The sequence below is a fragment of the Camelus ferus genome, chromosome 24, assembly GCF_009834535.1.
Source record: "Camelus ferus isolate YT-003-E chromosome 24, BCGSAC_Cfer_1.0, whole genome shotgun sequence".
Taxonomy (NCBI): Eukaryota; Metazoa; Chordata; class Mammalia; order Artiodactyla; family Camelidae; genus Camelus; species Camelus ferus.
Window position 1 is genome coordinate 9,981,216 of NC_045719.1, and position 27,065 is coordinate 10,008,280.

A 27,065-nucleotide genomic window follows, 5' to 3' on the forward strand; every position below is an offset into this window, starting at 1 on the left:
GTTTTTATCTTCCCTCTCAAAGCATCTTAGAAGAGGCATAACTTAAAACAAACAAACAAACATTCAACTTTAAAAATTCATGCATAAGAAAAAAGCAGCAGTGACTGTACTTGGGAAGAGTGTAAGTTATATCCACTACTATAGACACAAAAGCAAGGGTAATTCTTAAATACTTTAGAAAACACTTCTTCTGGTATTATATTATTTAAATCCTCAAGAGCTAAAGCCCGAAGTGGGCATATAAAATCTAGTTATCAGGCAGGCATTTTTAGGGTAGAAATGCCACATTCCCCGTTGGCTGTGTACTCAGCTTGGAGCCATCTGCTTGTTTGGGAATAATAAGACAACTTATTTTTGCACACTACATTACAGTTTTCAGGCACACTCACATCCTCATCTCCTCCCAGCATCTCCAGGGTGCTTTGGTAATGATGAGGAAGGACTAGGGGTGGACAAGTATGCTGATGGTCCCATGGTTTGTGAGTTGGGTTTCCTGACTCCTTGTTTAATGCTCTGTTTCAGCTCAAAGCAACAGCCATTCAATCTCCAGAAAACTTTAAATGGTGCCTAAGTTTTTATTAAAATGCAAATTCAAGGTAACATCTAACTTTCCTTAAGCAGATGACTATACACTCAACTCTCCTCTGCTCTAGGGAAGAACTCTTACACATATTCAAGTAAATTTCCTTAAATAATTTTTAGGCCAACTGCTTAGTATGTATTATAGCTAAAATGTTCAGAAAATAAAAAAATTTTAACACTTTCTCTTCCCCCTACTGCATTCTATAATTTGGCCCAAATCATGGACCCTTATTTTCATCACATTAGGCTGACTGGTAACCACTGCTGGACAAGCCCAACTGCAGGCTGGACAGCACACCTTGGAACTTTGGATCCTCTGAATGGTGTTACATTACTTGCAGAATACACTCAATACTAGTGAAGTTATTTTTATTTTCTGCAAATACAACTTTGCCAGAATTGAAAATATAGCTTTGTTCTGTCACATACCTTATAGCGGAGAAACAGATATTTTAACAAATTTTAAGCGATATTTATTTTTCACTGTCAATTCTGGGAGGCAGTGACAATATTTTACTGAAAAAAAGTGAAGACAACCTGAATAGCTAATGGTCACCCATTAGATGAAATAAACACCTGTTAAAATTATACTAAGAAAAACAATTTTGTAAAATAGAAAACTGCTTTTAAAATAATGCTAAGACAAAAAAGATGAGAATACCATTTTACAACTCTAAAATACAAGCAAAAAAATAATTTCACTCTACCTTAAAGAAAGATCAGTCTGGTTCAGGTAAACAGAGAAGTAAAATGACAGAAGCGGGTCGAGGGCTCAGCAAGGCAAAGAGGGGAACAGGCTACTTGTGGGGGGAGGCAAATGCGTATCAGGAAAGGGTACAGGAGGGATGGTGTTACCTGAAAACTGGGTTTGCCTCTTGGTGGGTGTCGAGCAAAAAGACACAACCCAGCCAAGGAGCAGGAGAAGGAAGGATTTATTACTTGCACCAAGTAAGGAGAACACCAGGGGATTTCCCCCAAGCAGTGTCTCCCTGAAAGGCAAAATTAGGGAAGTTTGAAGCTAAAGGGATGTGCATATTCACAGAGGAGTTTGAGCAGAGGAAAATTCAATGTAGAATTGGGGCAAAGGGTGGAAGAGTCGAAGCTTTAGTTGAACTGAAGTCATGAGGGTCAGAAAAGGTCAACATCATCATTCCTTAGGTCCCAGCTGACCATCAGGTGGTTAAGCGCCCAAAGAGGGTTTGAATTCTGTAAATGCCTACCACACCCCCGTCAAGAAAGTGCTTCAGGCTAATCGTTACCACTGGGACAGACTGGGAGTCTTTACAACCAATTTATTACCTTTGGTAACAGTCCTGCTTATTTCTGCATTATTTTGTTCCCTTAAGATCATTCATTACTGAGACCTAGTTTAGGGGCAACAAGCATTGTGACCAGGCCTAGATCACAAAACGGCTTAGGCCAAAAATGACCTCTCTTACGTCAAGAATACCATGCCTGGTTCTCTTTCTTTGGGAGCCTCTACCTGATCTGCTTACAGGGGTCCTACAGGTAAACCTCAGAACAAGGAAAATGGTGCTCAGGTGCAGGTGAGCGAAGAGCTGTCTGGAGAGAGCAGCGTGAGCAAAACTCGACTCAAAGACGGTGAGGGTGGTCCTGGGCGGCAGACGGGGTGGTTTTTCACTTCTACATTTTCAAACTTACTTCGTATGAAAAAATTAAGAGATTTAAAGAGTCAAAATACTTTCATCTGTACTGGTTAGTATTATTCAAGATGCATTATTACTTTATAATTTAGATGTCAAGAAAAACCAAAAAGCACTGAAGTGAAAAACCTCAAGCATTCATTAAACATCCCTCTGTACAGGATGCTGTGTCTGCTATTTAAGGGATGCCAATCATAAGATAGGGACGTATCCACCTCAAAAGCAAATTCTTAACAAAAAGCAGATATACAGTAAACACCAAACAAGGTAAGGCAGGAAGAGCTTCTATGAAGCAAAGACTTTACTCAAAACAAAATTTCAACTTACTGAACACAAGCTGAAGACCTATACCTTCATCCCAATCACGGGACCACTGTGCTCACCGCGAGGGACACACTAGCAGGTGGCAGTACAGACTCTTATGGTTCCCCTCCCTCTCCCGCCCAGCAGCAGCTGGACTCTCCCCTCTCCTAGTCTGTCTCTCCCTGCTCCTCCACCTCTCCCCTTCCCCCGCGTCCTCCCTACTCTCTACCCTGGTCCCAGCCTGCTTCCCTCTAATATAATCAAGCTATTCTGACCCTTCCCCTTAAGGGCTCTGACAAAGATCACCAATTACCTCCACACTGCGAAGTCTAATGGCCATTTAAAACATTTTTATCATGACTCATTTCACTACATCTGACACTACTGCATTCTTCCCCTCATTTATCTTGTGCAAGTCATGGCGGAATTCAAAGAACATTAAGATTTGGTCCCTGCCCGTGGACCAGCAGAAGTAGATCGTTCTGTGAACACAAGAGTTCAGTGAAGTTTTCTAGGGGCAATAACAGAAGTCTGAATGGAGACAGTGGACCACAGAGGAGGGAATAGCCAACTTCACAGAGTGAGGGGCCAGGTGTCCGGAGGTGATTGTGACTGACGACTGAGCTGAGTTAAGTCGACAAGGAGTAAGAACTGGGGGTGGAAGAGAGTTACAACAGAGGAACAGTGGGGACAGCATGACCCAATGCAGAGAGCACTGAAGCATTTATTAAGATGGGAGTGGAAGATGCGAGCAAGGAGGGGTGACAGGACAGCGGGGTGGAAATGAAGCTGTGAATCAGTCATGAAGCTGACTGGGTGGGATGGGTAAAGATCAAAGGCAGGTGGTGGGTCAAAGTACAAAATGAAGCCAGGAATGAGGCAGTATCCCAATACATGCCATGAGGTTCTTTACCTGCTAAAGGCAAATCATTAACTTACCTCTGAGTGTTCTAGCTTCAGAGGCAAAGAAGGAAATGTGATCAATTACATGATTCACAGTGTCCCCGAGATAAAGACTAACTCATTGCTTAAGAACAAAAGCTCAGTTACGTCTAATACTATGAACACAGAGATGTTCAATATGTATACAGTGAGACATAGTTTGGACTTCTTTTGTTAGCAATAGGGAGCCATCCTTAACATCTACGCCTTCAAAGCATTAGTCACATGAACCTACTCCAGCAGAGCATCATTTCACTTGGAGACCCATGTATCCAGGTATATTTAAATTCAAACATGTTTACCTAAGTACCAAAGAGGCCCTAGTCGCTGCGGAGGCTTACTCATTAAGGTGAAACCTGCCCATAAAAGTAATTTTCAAGTGATAGATCTCAGCGCCTCTGAGGTGATTCCATCTTAAAATGACAGGTATTTCAATTTTGCCCACACAGATAAATATCAAATAGGCCAGAGCTTACCTATCATTCAGTGTTACCAGGCAACACATTGATGTCTTAGTGGAAAGCATAAAGCATCTGAAAACGTGTGCTTATTAAGGCCTCACATATGGTGGTTACGGTAATGTAAGAGTACTGTACATGCTTTAAACACACAAGGAGGGGTGGGGTGGGGAGAGGGGAGGGTTACCGTTTAATGGGTACAGAGTTTCATTTTGAGATGATGAAAAAGATCTGGCAATGGATGGCGGTGCTGGTTGGACAATAATGTACTTACTTAATGGCACAGAACTGCATGCTTAAAAATGGTTAATATGTTATGTATATTTGACCACAGTAAAACCAAAACCAAAAGAAAGAAAACCCAAACAAACAAGCAAACAAAAACCTGTCAAGCCAAAGCCAAAGCCTGACCACACTGGATGCATGAACTACATTCCAGGCCCTGTCATCTCTGACCTCAACGCCAATGCTGGAAGAAAGCCACACAGACCTAGAGCAAAACTGGGTGATTTTTGTACAGATGTATTTTTAAATGCAGGAGCAGAAATTTTAACAATATCTATAGCTAGATTTCAGACAAAACTAGCCTTGCATCTTTCCACTGCATTCTCCTCTTCTAAGCATGTGTTTTGTACTAAGTAAAGCCACCCCAAATTTTCAGGATACTTCAATTCATCCCTGAAAAGCAGAGTGAGGGATTTATCAAACAGCCTTGCATTATTCAGTGAACTTTAGTGAGTAGGTTAGGAAAACCAGTATAGTCCTATGTGATGGCGGGAAATGACATGCTTAGTTTGTATTTATTCGTGGGTTTGTTCATTCTCATCTATTTCCAAAAAGGGTTCAGGTGGTTTAATTCATAATTATCTTTTATACAAAAAGTGTCAGAATAACATTCTGAAAAAGACTGTATTTTACAAGATTAAATGCTCTAGTCTATGTACAAACATTTAAGGCAGACAATCTCTGCCTGATAAATTTCTCCATTAAAACAGTAGTATTAATAGACAGTTTGTTCACAAATCTCTGGTGGCCCAGATCTTTAAACCTCTGTCCACGTTGGTACTTAAAATTATTTTGAACACATTTCAGGTTGAACATAATCTCCTTTCAATCAAACAGCATGGAAGCCAATGGCTGTGACTGGGTTAACGAGGCTTTAAAACTTTACTCAAGTTGCGTAAGTTGTATGTGTACAGCTTGTGTTATATCAGTCATATCTTAATAAAGTGGTTTTTAAAAAAAATTTTAGAAAGAGGACCATTATCTCTATCCTACTTTGAGTTTTCCTATCAAAAAGCTGAAGGAAGAGGTCATGAAGTAAACAATAGAAACATGTCAACAATTCTTATGTTACGCTGATAAACTTTTTTTTTTTGACATGACCTTTGAAAACTAGCTTGAGAACAAATAGTACAAAGGAGCAAGATGTGGAAGAACCATGGACAGTGTCCAAATAACCCCTCCCCGTTACTTAAGGTAACAGGAAATGGTCAGGAAGCACACACACTCGACCTAGTACCTTCATTGTTTATGGTTTCCCAAGAACTAGGCATGTTCTAAGACTGTCCAAAGTAACCCAAGCTTAAAATATCAGAACCAAATTTTTATTTAGCGTTAAGGTATAATTTCATAAACTCAAAAATAACACAGTAAATATGAAGAACACAAGGAAAATAAACAAAACCTACCATACCGAAAACAAACAGAAAACCAGGGTGAGTCCAGAAGGGGCTGCCAAGAGACTGCTGCAATAATGTACCGAGGAAGCGGCGAAAGCATGAAGCAGAAATCTTGGCAGCAAGCAACAAGTCGGAGACATTCTAGATACATCCTCCCTGAATGATGTCCAAGGTCAAAATCAGCCAAATGGTACAGTGTTGATTGTGACAGTTTCTTAAAAGTACTGGCTTGTCCCCAAGCAACTAAATCTACTATGTTTTCCACAACTTGCAAGATCTGCACATGTAATTGCAGATGAAGAATTATTCAAACCACTGTGTGCAGGCTACTGGAAATCTTGTATCTACTAAAATCCAGAGTGCTTCACAATTTGTTTTGCCTTAAATTTTTCAAGAAGGTCACCTATGCATTCACTCTACAAAGAATTCTACAACTAAGGACCAGTAACACAATAATCCATAGCTACAAAACAAACAATTTTCACATGACTTCAGTTTAATAAATCAACACTCTACCAAATACGAGGTAAAGGGCTAACTGTCAAAACAGTGTAGACAAATTTAATGAGATATGATTGGTGTCCTCCGTATATTCAAAGTCCAGTCTAGTGGAAGACACACAAGTGAACACATGTTTATACAAAGTGTTTGTGGGAACAGCTGAAGGTCTCAGCCGTGGCCAAAGCAACAGGAAAGACATTTGTATGCAGCCTCACCTGGTCATTTGAGGCCTGGGACGGGGGGGAAGAGTGCAGCGCAGGGACAGAAGGGTGGGGGTGACTATGTGACAGCCCAGGCAATCCCCAAGCCTGGTAACACGTGTGGAGGGAGGAACGGCGAAAACATGAAGCGGATGTCATGGATGGTCAAAGAGATGCTGGGAACAGAGCTTCTGCGAGAACCGATTGAAAGACAGGAGGCTAGTGGGTGCGCCGTGGGGTGTCTAAGACTGTAAAGGCCAACTCTGGGGTCTGCTCCTGGGAGGGAGGATGCACCCATCCTTCCCTGCACTAGTCTGATTCAGAGGCTGGATCTCACTTCCTTGGTACTGCCGAGTCTAAGGACACCTGCCACACAGTAGTCACTTGGTCAGTGCGTCTGGTTAACGAAAGGCTCTCAACGCTAAGGACAGTACAAAATGCACTTGGTCTGACAATAGGTATTTAATGAAGATGTTAATTTAGTCCATAAAAACCCTTTAGAAAATGGAGACAGGTCCAGAAGATCAACCTCAAACCTAAAGGATAAATTACATTCACTAGTATTTGCCTACAACAAACACACACACTAAGTTAAGCCGCTAGGTAAATTTTTTTTTAATGCTATCAGCGCAAAACAAGATTAAAAGCTGGCGCCACTACTTAGATGTTCTCCAGAATGCTGTACCATATTATACACAGGTGTTTAAGAACACTCATATTCGGTGGTACTTAATTAGCTGTACATCACATCAACCAATTAACCTGTCCTGTCCTGGACAAAAGAAGAAACACAGAAGTTCATATAAAAAGGTCTCTGTCCTTAAGGGAAATGCAGGGTTTACAAGAAGGTAAGGAAGAAATATACAGAAAGTTATGTAACAACAACAAAAAAAGGCAACAACAAAGGAGTATGGCAAATTGCTGCCCCCTCCCCGAAAAAGACGAGAAGAAAACAAAGGTGAGTGGGATCTCCAAGCACTAAGCAGGTCCAGACGAAAGGAAAGACTCACAAAAAAAGGCCCAGGTAAGAAAGGTAGAGGCACTTCAAAACTAACCTGGAGGAGGGGACACCAGCCTTGGGGACACAAAGAACAGAGGACACAGTCTCCTTTTACTAAAAGGCCACAGCGCTCTTCTGCGTAACTCTCACCGCCTTGGTCACACCCTAAGTCTTCTTTTTGTGAACGGGCAGCAGAGATGTCATTACTTTTCTCAACTGTTACCATTTGCATTTATCAGCTTCAACTTTATTTCACGTGGGTCATAACTTCCTACGTTATTCTCCTCCAGACAAACCAAAGTCGTTATATTACACTTTCTGTCCTGAAAGTTTTGATTTAGAAAGACACGAGCGCCTAACCTTGCAACTGCCGAGAGAGGCTAAAACGGGCCTCAATTTCGTGATGTAACTTTCTGCGGGTTTTGCCAATCTATACTATTGGATTGTATGCATTATTCATGCACATTTTGACCAAAATAGCATTAAGAGGAAAACCTAGCAAGAAAGCCTTTCGTGAACAATTGATTTCAAAATGTTTCTAAAAAGGAAAATGAACAGACAGTAAGGAAAACAATACATCGTGAAGTTTTAAAATTCAAAAGGCAGGAGGAATTTTCATGAAACTGCTCTCTCAGACCAATAGTAAAGAATAACAGCCATGAAGTTATTTAACTGGTAACGTTTCAAAAACAATGTCTTAGGAAATTACTAGAGATTCATAAAGTCAAGCACCTTTAATTTTCTCCCCCTTAGCCACTTTTTCATTTCCTCTCTCTCTAAGTCTCATAGCTCCAACTTGACTGTAAATTCCTCAAGAACAAATTTTTTAATAACATCTCATCCCAGCTCACTCCTGTCACCCAGCCCTCCCTCTCACAAAGCATCCAGAGTGGTGTGTGCAGACTGTATGAAATTACCGAGGGTTACTGATTCTTTTGTGTTCTCTATTGAATATCAATATATTTCTAGGGAGGACAGAAGTATCAATGACATTTGTTCAACAACCTTCATTCAACAAACACTGAGAGAGCAACTCTGATTCTGTGCTAAGTACCTCAAGGATATAAATTGATACGGTCTCTACCATCACCAAGAGACAAGCACAATGCAACAGAAGGGCTATGAAAGAGGTGTAAACGGAAGCAACACAGAAGAAATGATTCATTCTGCCCAGGGGAGTCAGGAAAGGCTACCCAGGAGAGGAGACAGTTTAGAGATGTTTGAGAACTTTGGTAGGAGAGGGTAGTATCAAGGGAAGTTGAAATGGAAAGGGCAGAAAGCTGGTAGGAACACACAGAAGGAACTGCTGAATTCCTCCCTAAAGGGGCGCCTTCAACATATTTCTGTATTTATTTGCTGGAAGAATGGAATTTTTCCACAGAACTAGCCTCCAGTTTCTCATTAAATCTTTTGCTTTGACACGCACGAACATTTAGCCCTTTCCCCAGGAAATGCTCACTTACAGGCAGTAATACCAGAAATTTCACTAGACAGACATTTCATTCCTTAAATACACATGTAATGAAGACAAAATGTGATGCTTTATTAGATTTAGCTCCTTTTAATCATGTAACACAATGGAATTCAACCCAATTGCGAGAAAGAAATTTATGTGCTTTATGGGATTTTATGAAATCTTAAGTCTTCGAGCATACTGGGAAAAGTTTAAATAATCAAGAGATCCCATGGGGCTGGAAAAAATACACTACACTGTAGGCTTGTAACAAGGTTCATCTCACCCACTGTATCAGATTTTTATTGATCCTGATTATTTGAAGAAATTTAAAGGGAAAACAGGAAGTCACACAGACTTAATTTTAAAGCAAGTAACCCAAGTTGTAACCAACTATCAAAAGGCAGATAAAGCATTTAGTAAAAATAATTCAGATATATCTTAAGAGAAATATCTTAAAACGATCTTTTTTTCATATCTTTTAAGTATCAGAACAGGCCTGATTTAATCTATTGGTCTGACTCAGCACTGAAAAAATTTACTTTAAATGAAACCTGGTTTTGCATAGTGGTTCGGCCTCCCCGCCTGCCTCCACACCTAACAGCCTGCTGTCTCTGCCGCACCGTGAGGACTGGAGGAAGCCGGTGGGCGAGAGCCTGTAAGTGAAGGGACAAAGGACGAGGCTGTATGAACAGACACCCAGGGCGTGGGTCATGTCAAGAGTCCTGACAGCCCGTTAATCTGGGAGTCTGGATTTCACTCTGGGTGCAATGAAGAGCCACTGAAGGACTCTGGGCCAGAGATTGCACTGATGTGACTGTCTGCAAACACAGAGCAGCACTCGGCCTCGGCCTTGGGATCCACTGAAGGACTCTGGGCCAGAGATTGCACTGATGTGACTGTCTGCAAACACAGAGCAGCACTCGGCCTCGGCCTTGGGATCCTTCTCAACACAGCAGTCGATAAAACAGCAGCTATTGCAAACCAATCTGAACTGACACCCAAGATGAAATTTTAATGTCATCCTAACCTAGGAACTATGGTTCTTTTTATCTCCTCCTCCTAGAGAAGCTGACTGTAGCAATAAATGTTAAAATATGACTGAAGCAGAAAGACGACAGGAGCTGCCAAATGTCTATTCAAGAAGAGGGCACCCGGCACTAGGAGGTAGTTAACAGCCATCAAATCAAGGAACAAACCAAATTCAAATCAAGGAATAAACCAAATTCGTGCCATTGGAACAGCACTCCGGCCCTAGCACAGCACATGCTGTCAATCAAGGCAGACTCAGTGCTGACTTTCATTCCCAAGTTTCAGGCTCCTGCCTTGACAGCATCACACAAAAACTAGGTAGTCTGGGGGACTACCAAGCTGGGGAGCTGCAGCAATACATTTCCATCTGTTGACTCCAGGAAACTCAAGGTGATGTTGAGATGGTCAACTTTAAATTGCCAACAACCCAGATGTCAGGGTTCCAGAATTACCTGACAGTGCATCATAGAACTCTTCCTCACTAAGGATGCTGACAGGTGGGGAGCCTTTAACCAGGGACTGCTCTAGTTCATGGTGTTCCGTGGCTAGCGTCTCCAGCGCTTCTGACAAAATTTTGTTTTTTTCTTGCTCCTGTTCCAATTTAAAATTCCTCACCTAGAAGAAAACAGACAAGCAAAAAAAGACTTCAGAGTGACGGGAGACAGACGTTCTCGAAAGGAGGTGAAAATTATTTGCTTTCGATCTAGTTCAACTGCAACATCAGGAATGAAAACAGTTGTGTTACAGACACGGATGAATGAGCCAAATTACTGAGCTAACTCTGTCCTCCCCGTGGGGCCTTGTCTCGCAACAGTTCTAGCTAATGAAACTAGATTAAGAACCAGCAAACAGATTCAGCTCAAACGATCAGGATCCTAGTATAAGGACATTAGCCAGTCTGAAAATCATGTAAGTTCTTTTAAAACACAGAATATTTCACTTAATATTCATTATGAAATTAAGAAGCCAATTTTTGAACAGAACAAAGAATTAAAACCATTGGCAAGTTTTTTTTGAACAAAATAAAGAAAACCATTGTAAACATTAAAATTTGTACCACATCAAAGCATAAGAGAAAAATTTTCGGCTCACTTTCAAAATAGTTGGTATATCAAATTAAGGGAAATAAGTATCCGCATAATGACATTTTAACTGCCATTTTTCAATTCTGTATTTTGATTTTGGCCCCATATTCTACCTTGAATTTAATGTACTAAAAAAATAATCGAACAGACTCACAGACACAGAAAACAAACTTACGGTTACCGTTGAGGAAGGGGGTGGGAAGGGATAAATTGGGAGTTTGAGATTTGCAGATACTAATATACATAGAATAGATAAACAAGATCATGCTGTATAGCACAGGGAACCATATTCAATATCTTGTAGTAACTTATGGTGAAAAAGAATGAAAACAAATATATATACATTCAAATACATATATGAAGTACTGTTGTACACCAGAAATTGACAAATTGTAAACTGACTGTATTTCAAAAAATATATACATATACCAAAAAAAATCAATTTTAGAGAAGGCAAAGACTTCATCCTTCAAAGACGCAGTCTACATTTCCTATCTAATTCAAGAGCATCTCAACCTTTGCAGTTAACTACAGCCTTCTAAAAAACAGCAGGTCCTAGATTTGGTATGAACAGTCTCACCTATCCTTCAACCAGAACTCTGCAAATCTCAGTTACTCTGTAATCTCCCTCAACTTCTAGAGCCCACGTGGCACTAGACAGGAGCCAGAAAAGCTGGGATCTACCATTGTACATTGTGTAACCTCAGAAGTCCCTGTTCTTGCTTCCTCACCTATAAAATAGGGATTCCACTACTATCTAATAATTTAATCAGTAGCTTCAACTCAGCGCGCTTCAATTTTTTTTTCTTAAGTTTTAGCAGCAGAACCTATTTCTCAAACATAATCCCAGCAGGTAAAACAGAAGTTTCACGAAGCAGAACTGCACAGGGTGACTCTTCCCCTCCCTGGGGTTCCCTCAAGCCCCAAAGCCAGGGGCTGTTCCAGCAGTTTGAAAAGCACTGGATGGGGCGACCTCCAAAACCTCCCCCAGGTCAAAATGTCTGCCTCTGGGTCCTGGAGTCAGCAAATTCTCTCACCACTGCTCCGAAATGCTCTCTGCTGAACCCGCCTCCCACTTCCTGGCATTCCCTCTCAGTCTCCTCCCCTCGGTCCACAAGGTTGCAGCATCTCCCTCCACGATGCCAGAGCCACGCATTGAGTGGAACACTCCAAGAAACCGGATAGGACTTAAAATACAGCTTTGTTGAAATGTTAAGAAGCTCATAACAAAAATAGGGTTAAACCTTCATTATCCTAGGAATAGTTTCAGTCCTCAGGCACCTTAGTGTAGTGTTTATTATTATTACAGCAACAAGATTATTCTTATTAGAACTGCAATAATGAAATAGAAATAGCAGTAACTAGTAAGCACTAATGAGCAGAACACATACAAAACTGAAAAAAATAACTTACACATCTACAGCTTTTAATGAATTGCAAGATATTTGCAAATATTCCTATAATCTGAATTTTATCTCGTAAAAGGAAATACTCTTACTATGGCTAGGGTCAATTTCAAAAAAAAAAAAAAAAAAAGCTGTCCTTCCTCCATTTGATGGGTTAAACAATTCATGTATCTATAAACGAGGACTAGAAAATTCACCACAATGTCCAAAACGATCCTTTATTTGAATGGAAAAGATCTATCAGCACCGCTGTAGATTCCAAAAACCCCACTGCAGGAAGATCCAAACTTTCACCCCTACCTTCAGCTTGATTTAGTGGTCAAATATCAAAATGCAAATGTGCTGCTGACACTGTATCTTTCCAGAGAAGAATCAACTAAATTATCCCTTTCAGCTAACAAATACGTAAGTTTCAGGACCTAAATTCATTAGGTTTCAGAAAAGTGGCAAAATGAATCATTGAGATTCCAAAATATCAAGTTCCTCAACAAAACTGTATTCCAAATCCTTCTCCTTTATCCCTCTGAAATAAGCATCACTGCATTTCCGCCACCTCGACATCTGTTCTCACTTGTTCTTCAGAGAAGGAGTGAAAGGGTGGAAGCAGATGCGGCTCTAACTACAGTTCTAGTTCTTGTTTTTATCTGTGAGTTGATCTGAGGGCATCTGTATTAGATTCAAGCAAAATGATCTTCCGCACTGAAGGTACCTTATTCACAAACTTCCCACCAAATGGCAGTTATCTCCCGTCACGTAAAGTGATGGAGCTGAGAAAGCAGGTGTATGTATCACAGAAAATGCACCAGTAAAGGAGCTTGCTCCTTGCAGCAGACAAGCATCTGAGAACATACTTAACTGCCATCGATGCTTTTCGGTCAATTAGACCAATCAATTGGAACAGTCAACTGGAACAACTAATTTCAAACCAGCTACAATCTCAGTGCTTCACAAACACCTAGGGGATATCCTGCATTGGGAAATTAGTGTAGAACTGCTCATAAAGTTATGCAGAGTGCAAGTTCATAAAATCTTCATCTTATTAAAGTCTGTCTCCAAAATCTCATTTGCTAGCTTAGAAACTATGTTGTAACAGAAACAGTACCTTCATGCAATCCCTCTTTGCAATTCCAGGCACAGGGCTTTGTTTATATGTATACCAATACACGCATACTGATGACACTTTTTAAACAAAATCCTCAAACTACAACTACCCTAATTATTATTAAAGGAATAAAGAACTTGCTTCACAAGATCAGTGGAGCCCAACATGTGTTTGTAATTACATTAGAACATTTCTAGAATATGCATGACATTTTATTTTTCAAATCCACTTATAAGATTTATTCTCTCAGCCACTTTGCCACAATAAAAATCAACATATAACCAAGTAAACATAAATGTCAAACTTCTTATGAGAAAAAATTTAAGGAATGAATCACCACACACTTAATAGTTACAAAGTGTTATTAACAGACACATTGCTCTGTGTGTCTGTAGCCCATTTAGACTAATGCAAATTCAAGCCCTTCCATAGTCTCCTCGAATCACTTCAACAGGACAACCTTTCTTTGTACTTCATGTCATCCTGGTGGGTAAAATTCACAACGAACATTTCCAAAGCGTTCTTCACACTGGCAGTGAATGGATGCTGGCCAAAGAACTGAATTTTAAAGAGAGACTTGTACTCGCCAGCGTATACGGTTTATTAGCTCTCTCATTCTGTAAAGTGCCCTGTTATTTACCCATGTTTCATGGAGGTTAAATCAGGCACAGATAATGATTAAGTCTGGCAAAGACACACGATTAAGTGGGAGTAAATGATTAGTATTCACAGAACACTGGGTCCAATTATCCAATTCCAGGTTAGGTCACATTCTGGCCTTAATCAATCTGGTGAAGCTTTCAACTGACTGCCCTCTGGCCAGTTCAACAGCATTAACCTTATTCATTTCCTCTTTGTCACCGGATGTATGACTCCAATCATGAAGAACACATTGAGTCAAGACTGCAAGGCTAGATCTTGAATTCAAAAACATCTAATTTTATCTCAGATAAGGAATTACACTGACTCTTATTTATGTGATTAGGACCAACAATATGCTGACTTTTCCCTGTATTGCCACATAGTTGTTAGAAAGTAGGTCTGGTCATTTACAGTTGGCAAGGGCTCCTCTGCTCACAGAAGACCAATGCACTGCTTTGGGGGAGGAGGAGGAGGATGGAGCTCCCGCATAAATGCAAACGGTCAATGTTACTTCCAAGTTCATAGCCAGGTGGACTCACACTCTCATCCCCAGAGCTCAGGAAAAGTAAGATTTGATCCCATGTGTCAGGCAGGATCATGTATGAAAATGGATCCTCATGACTGGATAGCTTTGTTTTATAGACTTACAAAGCAACTCTGCACACATTAACTTGCAGGGTTTTTGTTGCCTCGAATGCCCTTCTTCTATGCCGTCCCATCAATGCCTTTTCAACTGTAATCAATTTCCTTACGTTCCTGGAGCCTTTTTTTCTTTCCAGTCCTTCCCCCTGACTAAAAAAGACGCTTACTTAAACATAAATCTGCCTCAGTGACCAAGGAGATTTGTCTGACAGGAGGAAATGGAGATGAGGCAGGCTGTGCAAGGAGGTTGTGGGTGGGGACAGGGGCTTCACAGAGCTTGACGACCATGGTAAGGACGCTGGCTTTGACAGTGACTGACATGGGGAGCTGCTGGATGGTTTTGAGAAGAGGAGTTACCATTAATTGATTTACATTTTAACACAATCTCTCCGACTGATATGCTGAAGAGGAGACCGGGGGGAAGGTCAAGCGTAGAATCAAAAAGATCTTTCAAGAAGCTACTGCAACAATCCAGGTTAAGAGATGGGTAAAAGCAACGGAGGTGTTGAGGAGTAGTCAGATTCCGGATATACACTGAAGGTAGGCCTAAATGACCTGCTGGCAGCCTACGGGATGTGAGAGAAATGAGAAATCAAGGATGACTTCAAGGTTTTGACCTGAGCAACTAAAGACAGAGTCATTACCCAACTCGAGGAAGATGGCAGGAGGGACTGGGACAACCAGGAACTCAGCTTCATATATGGTAGGTGTGAGATGCCATCAGACACTCATGTAGGCAATTAGATATCAAATCAGGTGTTCAGGGAAGAGGCCCAGGCTGGAGCTATAACTCTGGAAGTCATTTGTAAATAGATGAGGATTTTAAGCTGTAAGACCAGAAAGAAGCGCTACGGGAGAGACAGTGAAACAGAAACAGGAAGAAATCCAAGGACTGACATTTCCTTCTGCTGGGAGAGATGAGAAAGAACAAGCAAAGGAAACAAAAAAAAAAAGAAAAGGAGAGACTGAAGGAAATCAGGAGTGTGTGGAAATCTGGAAGCTTAAATGAAGTACTTCAAGGAGGAACAAGTGATTCTGTCAAGCACTGATGACAAATCAAATAATATGAGAACTAAGAAAATACCTCTCGATTTGGTGATGAGGTCAATGGTGACCTTGACAAGGGCAGGTTCGGTGCAGTGCTGAGAGAACCATGAAGGCAAAGGCTTACTACAGTAGGTGAAAAGAAATGGGAGAAGGAATCTTGGAAAGGGCAAGCACAGCCCATTAAGAAGTTTTGCTAAAAAGGAAAGAAGAAAATTGGGGGAACTACTGAAGAGGGTATGGGGTCAATAAGGCTGTATTATGGCAGAGCACCCAGCATGTTTCTACACTGATGGGAAAGAGTAGTTAAGAGCAGAGGAAACCAAGGAGGCAGGAGTAAGAGATAATTCCTGGAATGTTGTTCTTGAGTTTGCAAAAAAGGATGCGATCTCATCCACACGTGTACAGCTGACCTTTGCTAAGGACACTGAAAGTTCACCGTTAGTTGCAGAAGGAAGACCAGCATGTATGTACACAGATTGATACAGGTAAGTCTAACTAAGTTTTCTTCTAGGCACTCATTTTGTCTCAGTGCATGTAAGAAATGTAGACAATAGGAAACAAAGAGGTCCTCAATCTGGAGGTACCAGCATGCGACATGGTCAGAAGCTACCAGCCTCTCTAACATTACACGCAGCATTCAAAAGTTCATCCTGAGATTTAAAATGAGATCATTTCTTAGGACCCCCAAAGCCTCATTCACGCTAACCTGGTCAACCCAACAAGGCAGCGGCTCCAGCATTTCCCCTCTGCTTACAGTCCACTGTGGCTTGCTCCTGGACCCATTAAACAAAGAATGCCCCCTTTCTTACTGGGTCTACCATTTCCCTCAATTTGGCTTGAGCTGACAGAAAAGGAAATCCCACTGGGAATTGCCTCTGTACCTAATTCTGCCCTTAGGCTCTGTCTTGGGAATGAAGGTGAGGGCTTGCTGATTTACTGACACGCTCTAAGTAAAATGACCTCAGCAGAGCTTGTTAAACTGCACTTTCTGCTAATAATTTGGTAGGTCAACAACTAGCCAACGTATCTTCAGACATTTTAAATAAAGGAGGAATCTGGGGATAACTTGCTTACTCCCATATCTAGGATAAAGCCCAACAGTCACTTAAGAAATATTTGGTAAATAAATGGGGAATTCAAAAAGCAAGGGCAGATGATACTTGGAAAAATCAACATAAAACCAGAGTATTTGGTAGTTATCTTTGCCAGACTGATTTAAAAATAACCTCTCGTAAAAATAAAATCAATGGGAGAATAATACTACATACGAATGACAACATGGCTGAGTTTTTACAGGTCTTTAAAAAAAAAAAAAAAGCAGAAAAGAGAAATACGTCTTCGGAAACAAAAGTACCATTTGCTTCTGCCGTGTATTACGAACAATAGATTCAATAGTGTGGACTCCGCTCCCTTGTTCAATGGTTCTGGCATTTAAACTAATTTGGTACAAGTAAGAGCTCATAATAATTTTCTCTTTTAATTGTGATGTTGTATCACTTGACACCGATTTTTAACAGTCACATAAGGAGTAACTGCAATAAAGTTAAATTTCCATAACTGTGTACCTTTTACATTCGGCAAGCTGGCACTTGCAGGATTATATTCAGAAAAGCACTACTACCTCAATATATAATCCTCAAATTATTCTAGATCATGGTATAAAGTATTAAAAATTTCAAAAGGTTCTTATGCATCATGTAAATTACAGAACCAAATGTTAAATTGTCATGTAATGGTATACATTAAACACACTACAAATAGATTTCAACATCATGTAAAAAATCGGTGTTGGCTGTATGGAAATAATGAAATTCCAAATAAATCTATTCAATAAAAATTCTAAAATGTTACCATGTTTGGGGAACACATACTACAAGCTTGTTTGGAAAACTGGAGATTTTTAAAGGATGCACTAACCTTTCTGTCTCTAGACTGCTCTTCTAACCTACAGAGCGTGGCCTTGAGCTGTAACAGCTAGATTTCCAGCCTCCCGCCTGCACTGCTCACTTCAGACTGGCCCCCAGAATCCTAACCGGATGAGCCAATTCCTTAATATTGATCCTGTTGCTACTGTCTGGCCTGACTTCAGTGGTTTTTGTGCACTGACAGACTCCTCGGTTTGCCTCAAGTCTGAAGTCAAGGAGAGATTTTGTTAGCAACCGAGGACCTCTCTGTTCAGACATGAACAGATTTCTCCTCAGTTACATGGCTTATCCCTACACTTGTACCACTAAATGTACAAAGGTAGTGCAGAGTCATACCAGCCCCTAGATTCTCTAAAATGTTTAATATACTGTGCAATGTTGCACCCTTAGAGTGTACAGTAACAGAGGCAAGAGGGGACTGAAGCAATGCAAAATAACCATTTTTCTTTACTAGAATCTCTTTAACCAGTATTAATGAGTATTTCACAGTTTACTCATGAAGTAATAATTAAAGGGCAGGCTCCTGAACAAAAATGTCTCTTAAAATCTCACTACACTTAACTTTAGTGTAAAAGTTCATCAAGCAAAAAAAAAAAAAAAAAAAAACCCAAACAACTTCATAAGCATTTGTGTAAACACTGGTTCCGCTTTCATAGGACTGTTTCTGTGCCTACAACTGATAAGCTACATGCATAGCATTTTACAGTTTAAAAGGCACTTTTATATACTGTTAGTTCATTAAATCCTCCAAAGAGCCCTATGAGGAACGTATACATGTACAGATTGAAGCTCATAAAGTTTAAGTAACTTGCCGAAGGTTAGCAGAGGAATAAAAAACTGAAACCAAGACCTTTTAACCCCAAATTCCATAAGCTTTCCAACCCATGGTATTACCAGCAGCCGTAAGACCCAGGAACACTGCTGATGGGAATACACGATCAGGAGTCTTAGAAGCAGAGGGTCTCACTTTTTTTTTTTTTTGATAGGGTCACTGGACTGGTGGACCAGACGAATGAGGGAGGGCAGGTAGTTACCTGGACTGCAGCAACGTATTTGTTAAAACCATCCCTTGGACCCCGGCAGGAATGACATCACTGCAAAATGGCTAGTTCACTACATGGAGCAGGAACCTGGCTGAACCCATGCCCTCCAGGAGAACAGTTTTTCATTCCAAGAACTAGTACATCTATTCTGTTCAAAACCTGCCTTAGAGCTGAGGTTCTCCATCATGAAGCGTATACTTGGAGCAGCTATAGGATTGGTTTGGTGTGGTTTGAGCCCAGACCTACTGCATCAGGACTTCCAAGAGTGAATGAGGCCTGAGATCTCTAATTCCTCTCAATAGCTGGTCTCCTTCCTTAGTAAGAACCCCGATTTGTTAGCTGGCTACACCGCTCTCCAGCTTAAAAACTATTGCTCAGTCTCTCTGAAGGCTGTGGCCACATGACTAAGTTGTGGCCAAGGAGAATGGAAGTGTCGTAAGGAATTCACCAGACCTCCTTAAAGGGAAGGGCATCCTATTTTTTTGCCCCTTCCTCCTGACTGGAATTCAGTATTTGGAATAGCCCCGAACACCTGAAACTGCTCTCCTAGGCCCAGACTGCCTACCTCCTGTCTTCTTTAAGGTGAAAAAGAAATTCCCTAAATCAAGTAATGCTATTTGGCTTTGGGTTCTTTGCTTGGTGCTAATACTAATACATGTGATGGTTTTTAAAAAGCACCACACACACACACACACACAAACAACCCAACAAGCCAACAACAACAACAACAACAACAACAAAAGTGAAGCACCACCAAGTATTCTGGTGTGGCTCCTGGATAAGAACTGCCAAATTAGGAGAATTTCAGTCTAGCTAAAAAAATCCCTGCTGGGCAGGTACTGCTATTTCAAGGTAAGTGCTAGGGATACAAAGCAGAGGAAGAGACTGATTAATCCTTGGAGAGCTTACAGTCTAGAAAGAGGAAAAACAAAAAAGATGCTTCACATTCCTGCCCAACACATCCATTAAAAATGCAAACCCTATCACAGGGAACTGTATTCAGGATCTTGTAGTAACCTATAATGAAAAAGCATATGACTGAAACATTATGCTGTACACCAGAAACTGACAACGCTGTAAACTGACTATACTTCAATTAAAAAAAAATGCAAACTCAGCATTACTTTAAAGCTTTTCAATGGCTCTTTATTTGCTTTGACTTACAGTCTCCAAAGCAGACTGTGTGTGCGTTCATGAGACATAGGAATACTGGAAAGTCTTTTTGCCAAAAATATTAGACCAAACGTTATGTATACAGATATGATAATATACATGCAGACAGCGGTGCCCTCACATGGTCACAGATCAAGGGTCAAGCGCAGGATGCACAGTAACCTCGGGAAGAGTGGTGGCTATCACTCTGACGGAAGCACCTGCTTCCAGAGTGTTGTGATGCACTGCAGTTCATGAGAGCCTGGTTACAAGGACTTACAGGCTACAGTATCTAGTTAACTCACAAAATGCACCCATAGCATCAAGACCTCCAGAAAGCAGCTCCAGATTGAAGATAATACTAATGATGCTAACAAAGTGCACAGACGAGGGCAAAGGCTTCTACTGCTAGTGGGAGCTCTTTGTCAGCCACCCTGGTAAAGAGAGATCATATATAATCAGATGGCAATAAGCCAGTTCTCCAGAAGACCATGTGAAATACAGACAGACGTACACACATGTGCATACAGATGTATGCAGGCCACCCTCTATTGACGTGTTGTTATTATACCCTGAGATATAAACTAATAAGCAATAGTCATGATATTTGTCTCAACATTTAAAATCTAAGCATCCAGAAGATGAAGATAAACCTCCCCAAATTTCCTCAGTGATATTTAAAATCATACGACATTCAGCCCAGAGCTTTACCCTTGAAATTTCTTCACTAAATGTAATAAAATGTTTAGAAACTTCTTTAAGGTTTTTTAATAGAAAAGACAAAAGGCTACAAATCACTTGAGTAAATAGTCCTCAAATTACAAAAAAAAAAAGTTCTGAAATAGTTGACAGAAAAAATAGTGTGGTGAAAGACTAAAGCATATTCCTTTGTCAGAAAATACTGCTGTAAGATACACAGAAAAAACTGAAGCTATGAAAAAAACAATTTAATTTGGGATATATGCCCTATGGAAAATTACAGATGCTTTGAACATGTTTTGGCTAAATCATGTTTGAATAATGAAGTACAAGAACTTATTTTTTTCAATGAACCTCTAAGTGAAAAAATGTATCAAAGAAGATATATTCTCAATAGTAAATAACTAATTCAAAATATTTTTTAGAGAAACTGTGTTTACATAGAAATGTAAGGCCCTGATGGAGTGGTTATCTTGACTAAAATTTTTCACACAAACAACCGAATTTAAAAATGAGCCAAGACCTTGTACAGACATTTTTCCAAATATACAAATGACCAACAAACATATGAAAACATGCTCAACATCTTTAGTCATTAGAAGAATGCAAATCATAACAATGAGCTATGACTTTACACCCACTAGGATGGCTACAATTAAAATTAAAAAAAATAAAAAGGAAAATAAGTGTTGGTAAGGATGAAGAGAACAGAATCCTTGTGCCCTGTGGGTGAGAAGATAAAATGGTGCAGAAGCCGTGGGAAACAGTTTGGTGATTCCTCAAAAAAAGCTAAACACAGAATTACCATATGACCCAGAAAATTCACTCTTAGGTACACACCCCAAAGAACTGAAATGTGTTCAAACAAATGCCTGTACAAAAATGTTCAAAGTAGTACTATTCACAATAGTCAAAAGGTGGAAACAACCCAGATGGCCACAAATGTATGAATGGGTAAATAAGATGTGGCATATACATACCACGGAATACTATTTAGCCATTAAAAGAAATAAACTACTGATAAGTGTTACAATGCACATGAAGCTCAAAAATATGCTATATTCAATTTCTTGAAGGAACCTATAATGAAAAATAATATGAAAAGGCATATATGTACGTATATGTATGACTAAGACATTATGCTGTACACCAGAAATTGACACAACATTGTAAGCTGACTATACTTCAATCAAAAAATTACCTAGATAAAAGACATGCTAAAGAAGCCAGATACTAAATCTCACATGTTGAATGATTCCATTTACAGGAAATGTCCAAAACAGGCAAATCCATAGAGACAAAACACAGATTAGTTGTTTTCATGGGCCAGGGCACAGAAGCAGGGATGGGGAGTAACTGCTTATTACAGCTTATTTTTGGGGTGATGAAAACGTTTCAAAAGTAGGTAGAATGATCGTTGCACAACACTGTGAATTACTAAATGCCACTAAATCTTACACTCAAATAGTTAATTTTATGTTACATGGATGCTACAATTTTTAAAAAATGAAAAACAAACTTTAAAAAAAGCCCCCACAAACATGCATTTCCTGGGAGATCCCGCGATTCTACTTACTCCTAAGTATTTATCTAAGAGAAATAAAAGGTTATGTCCACACAAAAATTTGCAATAGCCAAAAACTGGATACAATCCAAAGGTCCATCGACAGGTAAACAAACTGTGGTATAGCCATAAAACAGAACACTAGTCAGCAGCAAAAAAAGAATGAACTATTGCTACGTGCAACAACATGGGTGAATCTGCAAATAATTATGTTGAGAAGCCAAACTGCCTCCACCTGCACCAAAGTACAAACTCTATGATTCCAGTTATGTAAAATTCTAGAAAATGCTTACTAAGCACTAACTGGTGATAGAAAGCTGATCAACAGCTGCCTGTGAATGGGGGTAGAGGAAGGGTGGGAGGTACTACAAAAGGCAAGAATAAACATTTGGAAATACTAGAAGTATGTCTCAGCCCAAAAGTGACAACGGTTTCACAACATTAACACACAGCAATACTCACTAAATTACAATAAATTGCACATATTTAAAATGTATGTCAATTATACCTCAATAAAGCTGTAAAAAATGAGAATATTTCACAATAGTAAGTGCACAGTGAAAAGACCACTCCTTTACTGACAATCAGAGTTAAAGCAATACATTTCTTAATCTTTAATGTATTTTCAAAGAATATATATGACAAGGAAAAATGCCCACTCTGAGACTACTGAAACCAAAGTAGGACATTAAACTGCAACGTAGACTGTTATTTGTGTGTTTGCCGATAAGAACAAACTAAGACCAACCAAAATCTCCAGCCAGTGGTTGCCGGGTTCTGGTGTTTATAATCTTCCCTATGCTTTACAGAAAACAGCTTTCTGCATACTCCTATGTGTCTGTCATATATCTCTCATAATTTTACAATTAGCAAAATCCCTTTAAATGTGTCTACTTAGCAAGTGATGTTTGCATCAAACTTCTGCATCAAATTTGCAAATCTGAAAAACCTGCACGACATTAAACACAGAACAACGCTTACAGGGTTCTCTCCACTAGTGCAGCGTGCTCGGCTCTCCCAGCAGTCTACTCAAGTAAGCCCATCTGAGGTTCTGCTAAGCACATTCCCGCCTCATCACGGCTGCAAAGCTTCTACCTAAAAATAGCCTACTCTTATATAATCACTCACCACAGATTTATATATCTTATGTATCCTTGAAATACATTTCTTTTTTCAGAGATATGCCACAGCAAGAGGTAAACAACCATTTTTAAAAGCAGAGAAGTTTAATCAAAATCTAAAGGAAACTTATTTTCAGAAGTTAGTCAAGGGCTCTGTAAGTCGATATAGTTCTCTAGATGAAAATAACTGGAAACAGTTATGTATACCAGAAGTAACACCTTACCGATTAATTTTTTAAATGAACTTTAGAGATTATTTGTCTACAATAAAATACACCCAAATAGTCACAAACGTATACCCCCTGCAACCAGCACCACTGTAAAGACACAGAACACTTCTCCTCCCTCCTTCCCCCAAACTCCTCTGTGCCCCGTTTACATTTCTCTCTCTCCCTGCTCTCCCCACCCCCAGCCTGGCAACCACTGCTCAGGTTTCGGGAACCATGCATTAGGTTTGTCTGCTCTTGAACTTCAAATAAATGGACTCATGTACAGCATACTCCTTTGTGTCTGTCTTCTTTCACTCGGTATAACGTTTTTCAGATTCACTCATGTTGCTGCAAAGGTATGAGCAGCTCTTTCCTTTCTACCACTGAGGACTATTCCCCTGCACAGCTACACCACCATTTCGAACTCTACTTTTTTTAATGCCGTCAGCTCTGCCTCTGGGAATATGTTTTTGTATACATGTTGAAGTTGAACACTGTTAAGTCCAGAAAGACAATTACTTTGCTTTTACAGAATTTTGATGTTTCACTGTTTCAACATGTGTTTTCAAGGTTCTCAAAGCAGGGGGGAAGGTGGGAAGAAAACTAGAATATACTGGAATCACAACTCAGTAGATTTTAACTCCATCTGAAGAAAACATATTAAATGTCTTAAAGCAGTGCTTCCCCAGTTTTGCAAATCCTGGCACACATAGAAAATGTCCTCTCGTGGCACATGGGAGGGACTAAGCACCTGGCACTTCCAAGGGTTGAAAAGATCATTTATCTCAAGCCCACTACTTGGAAAGCTTTGTTAAGTTGTATTTAAAGAACAGATATTCTTACCTGAATGACCTATATTTATTTCTACAAAACAAGTCTAAGGAGCAAATAAGACTATGTGTAAAACAAAATATTGATTAAGCAAGCAAAGCGGCTGGAAAATTCCCAAAGTCCTAAAACCATGAACACGGCTTCTAATTTTCCCTTCTTCAAGGACACCTTAATTTTTCTTCTGATTTTTTCAAAGGGTAAAAAAAGGGCCCATGACTGTGAGCTGGTGCCCAAGCGGCCCTTCCCAGCCCAGCGTGATGCACCTGGTAAGGAAGGGGAATGGGTGCTCCCACTGCATTCTGCCTGCAGCAAGTAGTCATCAGCACTTCCACCATGCCTGGCGTTCCAGGCTGCCAGCATCAGCAGGGGAGAGAACAGACAAAAACGCCTGCACGCAGAGGACTTACAGTCTACTCTGGGGAAAGAAAAAGGTAAAGTAGTGAAATACTTGGTGTGTTAGGTGGTGGGAAACACTAAAGACAAAAACAAAGCAGGGAAGGGGCCAGGGAGTCCCGGGAGCCAGGATGGCTGGAGGATCAAAAGAGAGGCAGGCAAGTGGCCAAGTGTTCCAGGCAGAGGAACAGCACCAGTCCTGAGGGGGGAAGGGGCTCAGGAGTCTGCAGCACAACAGGAGGCCACTGTCCTCAGAACAAAGCAAGAAGGGTGAGAGTGAAGCAAAGCAGAGGCCAGAGAGGCGGGCGGCATAGGGCTCCCTCACGGGAGCAGACGGAGAGCCAGCTGAGCAGCCCTGCTCTGCACCCCAACCTCATTTCTGGAGGACACACTGCTAAGAAAAGACCTGAGGGGGACCAGTGAAGAGTGAGAAAAGAAAGGATCTATAAAGCTTAATATAGGAGTAACTGTTAAAGGAATTTGGAGACGGGTGGCCTGGGGAAAAGAAGAATTGACTAGTGGCTCCAAACAGCTGAAACATTGTCACAAGAGAAGAAACGTACTTTCTTGTGATTCTGCAGAGCACAGACCTGAAACCATGAAAGAAGAGAAGAGAAGAGAAGAGAGAAGAGAAGAGAGAAGAGAAGAGAAGAAAAAAGGAAAACCTTCGCCCTAATGTAAGTTTTAACTTTCTAGCATTTACAGCTTTCCTGCAGTGGCACCCGTGGCCGGAGAAGGTAGTTCACATATACTAGCAGCCGCAGAGGGAAGAGGAGGAGTAACGAACGCCCAGGTACGGCGACCGTGTGCCAGATGTCATGATAAATACGCCACTTCAGATAATCCTCCCCTAGTCCTGCGAGGCAGGTACTATTAATGATGAGGAAACTCAAGCTCACTGAGATGACATGCCCTGCCCAGGATGGCAGAACCAGTAAGTGACGGAACTCGTGCACAAGCCCAGGTCTGTCTGGCTCAGGCTGCAAGCCCGGGAGCGCTGGCACACCGCCTGTAAGTCCATCTATCACTGTGTTTACATGGCGTGTCGAAGGACCGCACAGGAAGTTGGAGAGAAGATTCTTGCAGATAGGGGAAAATCAGACAACTTCTCAGATCGCTTTTTATAATTTTGTGGTTATATTTCCCCAAGTTCCCATCTTATTTTTTAAATTCTCTTTTAACTTCAAGATTCACAGAAATTTTGCACTCCTACAAATGCCAAAGATCAAAACAAAAAATTTCATTATAGAATATGTTAAATTTTCTGTCTAACTCTAACACTCAGGATAACCATGCTCTGGTTTTGAGGAACACATACTTTACTATATTAGTTCCCACGAACGAGTGAAGGTAGGCTTGACCTTTCTTAAGTACAGCTGACCCTCGAATAACCCAAGGATTAATCCATGTGTAACTTATAGTTGGGCCTGCAAATCTGAGGTTCCTCCACATCTGTAGATTCAACCAACCATGGACCACATAGTTCTGCAGTATTTACTATTCAAAAATATCTATGTATAAGTGAACCTGTGCAATCCAAAAAGGGTCAACTGTGCAACAATTTCCTCATCTCAATTTTATACCTGTGGTGATTCAAACTTATCTTCCCTTTTCCTACGTCAACTCTGTAGACAAGATAAAATTCTTTCCAATTGAGCAATTATCTAAATACAACAGGAATCAACATTTTTCATCTCAAGGACAGAGAGATAAAAGTAGAATACAGATCTACGGACTTAAATCAAGACTCAAAACCATGGTAACCTCAAGAATCACCCCTGCTTTGTGCAACTGTTTTTCACTGACTGGAGGGAAAAGAGGAGACTGAGGAGAGCTGGGACAGTGCACCCTCTACCACACACACCCAAGCAACTTCTGAATGGTTTGAAAAATAAAAGGAAATCATTGCTCTGCAGGGCAATTATGAGCCAAGGTAAGAAGAGAGTGTCTGGCAACCCTGGGGTTAACCTTTGGATAGAAAACATGTTTAATTCTACTTACAAAGAACAATTTTCCAAACCTTATACCCAGTAGTATGGCTAATAAAAAAAAAAAACAGAAAAGAAAAAGTGTTGGTGAGGATGTAGAAATTAAAACCCTGTAATACTGTTGGTAGGAATGTAAACTGGTTCAGCCACTATGGAAAACAGTATGGTGAGTCAAAAAATTAAAAATAGAACTACCATATGATCCAGCAAGCCCACTTCTGGGTATACACCAAAAAGAATTGTAAGCATAGACACAAAGAGATATTTGTACACTCATTTGTACACACTCATTTTCATAGCAGCATTATTCACAATAGCCAAAAAGTAGAATCAACCCAAATGCGATACTGATGGATGTATAAACAGAATGTGGTATATATTCATACAATGCAATATTAT

The 27,065-nt window shown here is 40.4% G+C and overlaps 1 protein-coding gene across 3 annotated transcripts in view; it reads right to left on the bottom strand.

Moving 5' to 3' along the window:
• The window catches only part of OSBPL1A (oxysterol binding protein like 1A), a 146,449-nt gene that overhangs the window by 50,693 nt on the left and 68,691 nt on the right, over nt 1–27,065 (bottom strand). The window contains exons 16-17 of one of the 3 annotated variants that reach the window (XM_032467154.1): nt 10,270–10,432; nt 1,855–1,861 (exon numbers count right to left, since the gene is read on the bottom strand). The exons of 1 other annotated variant lie outside the window; for it this stretch is intronic. In XM_032467154.1, coding sequence (XP_032323045.1) covers nt 1,855–1,861; nt 10,270–10,432 — 170 coding nt within the window. The remainder of the gene's footprint in view (nt 1–1,854; nt 1,862–10,269; nt 10,433–27,065) is intronic. One more of the 3 variants, XM_032467152.1, reaches the window with a different exon arrangement.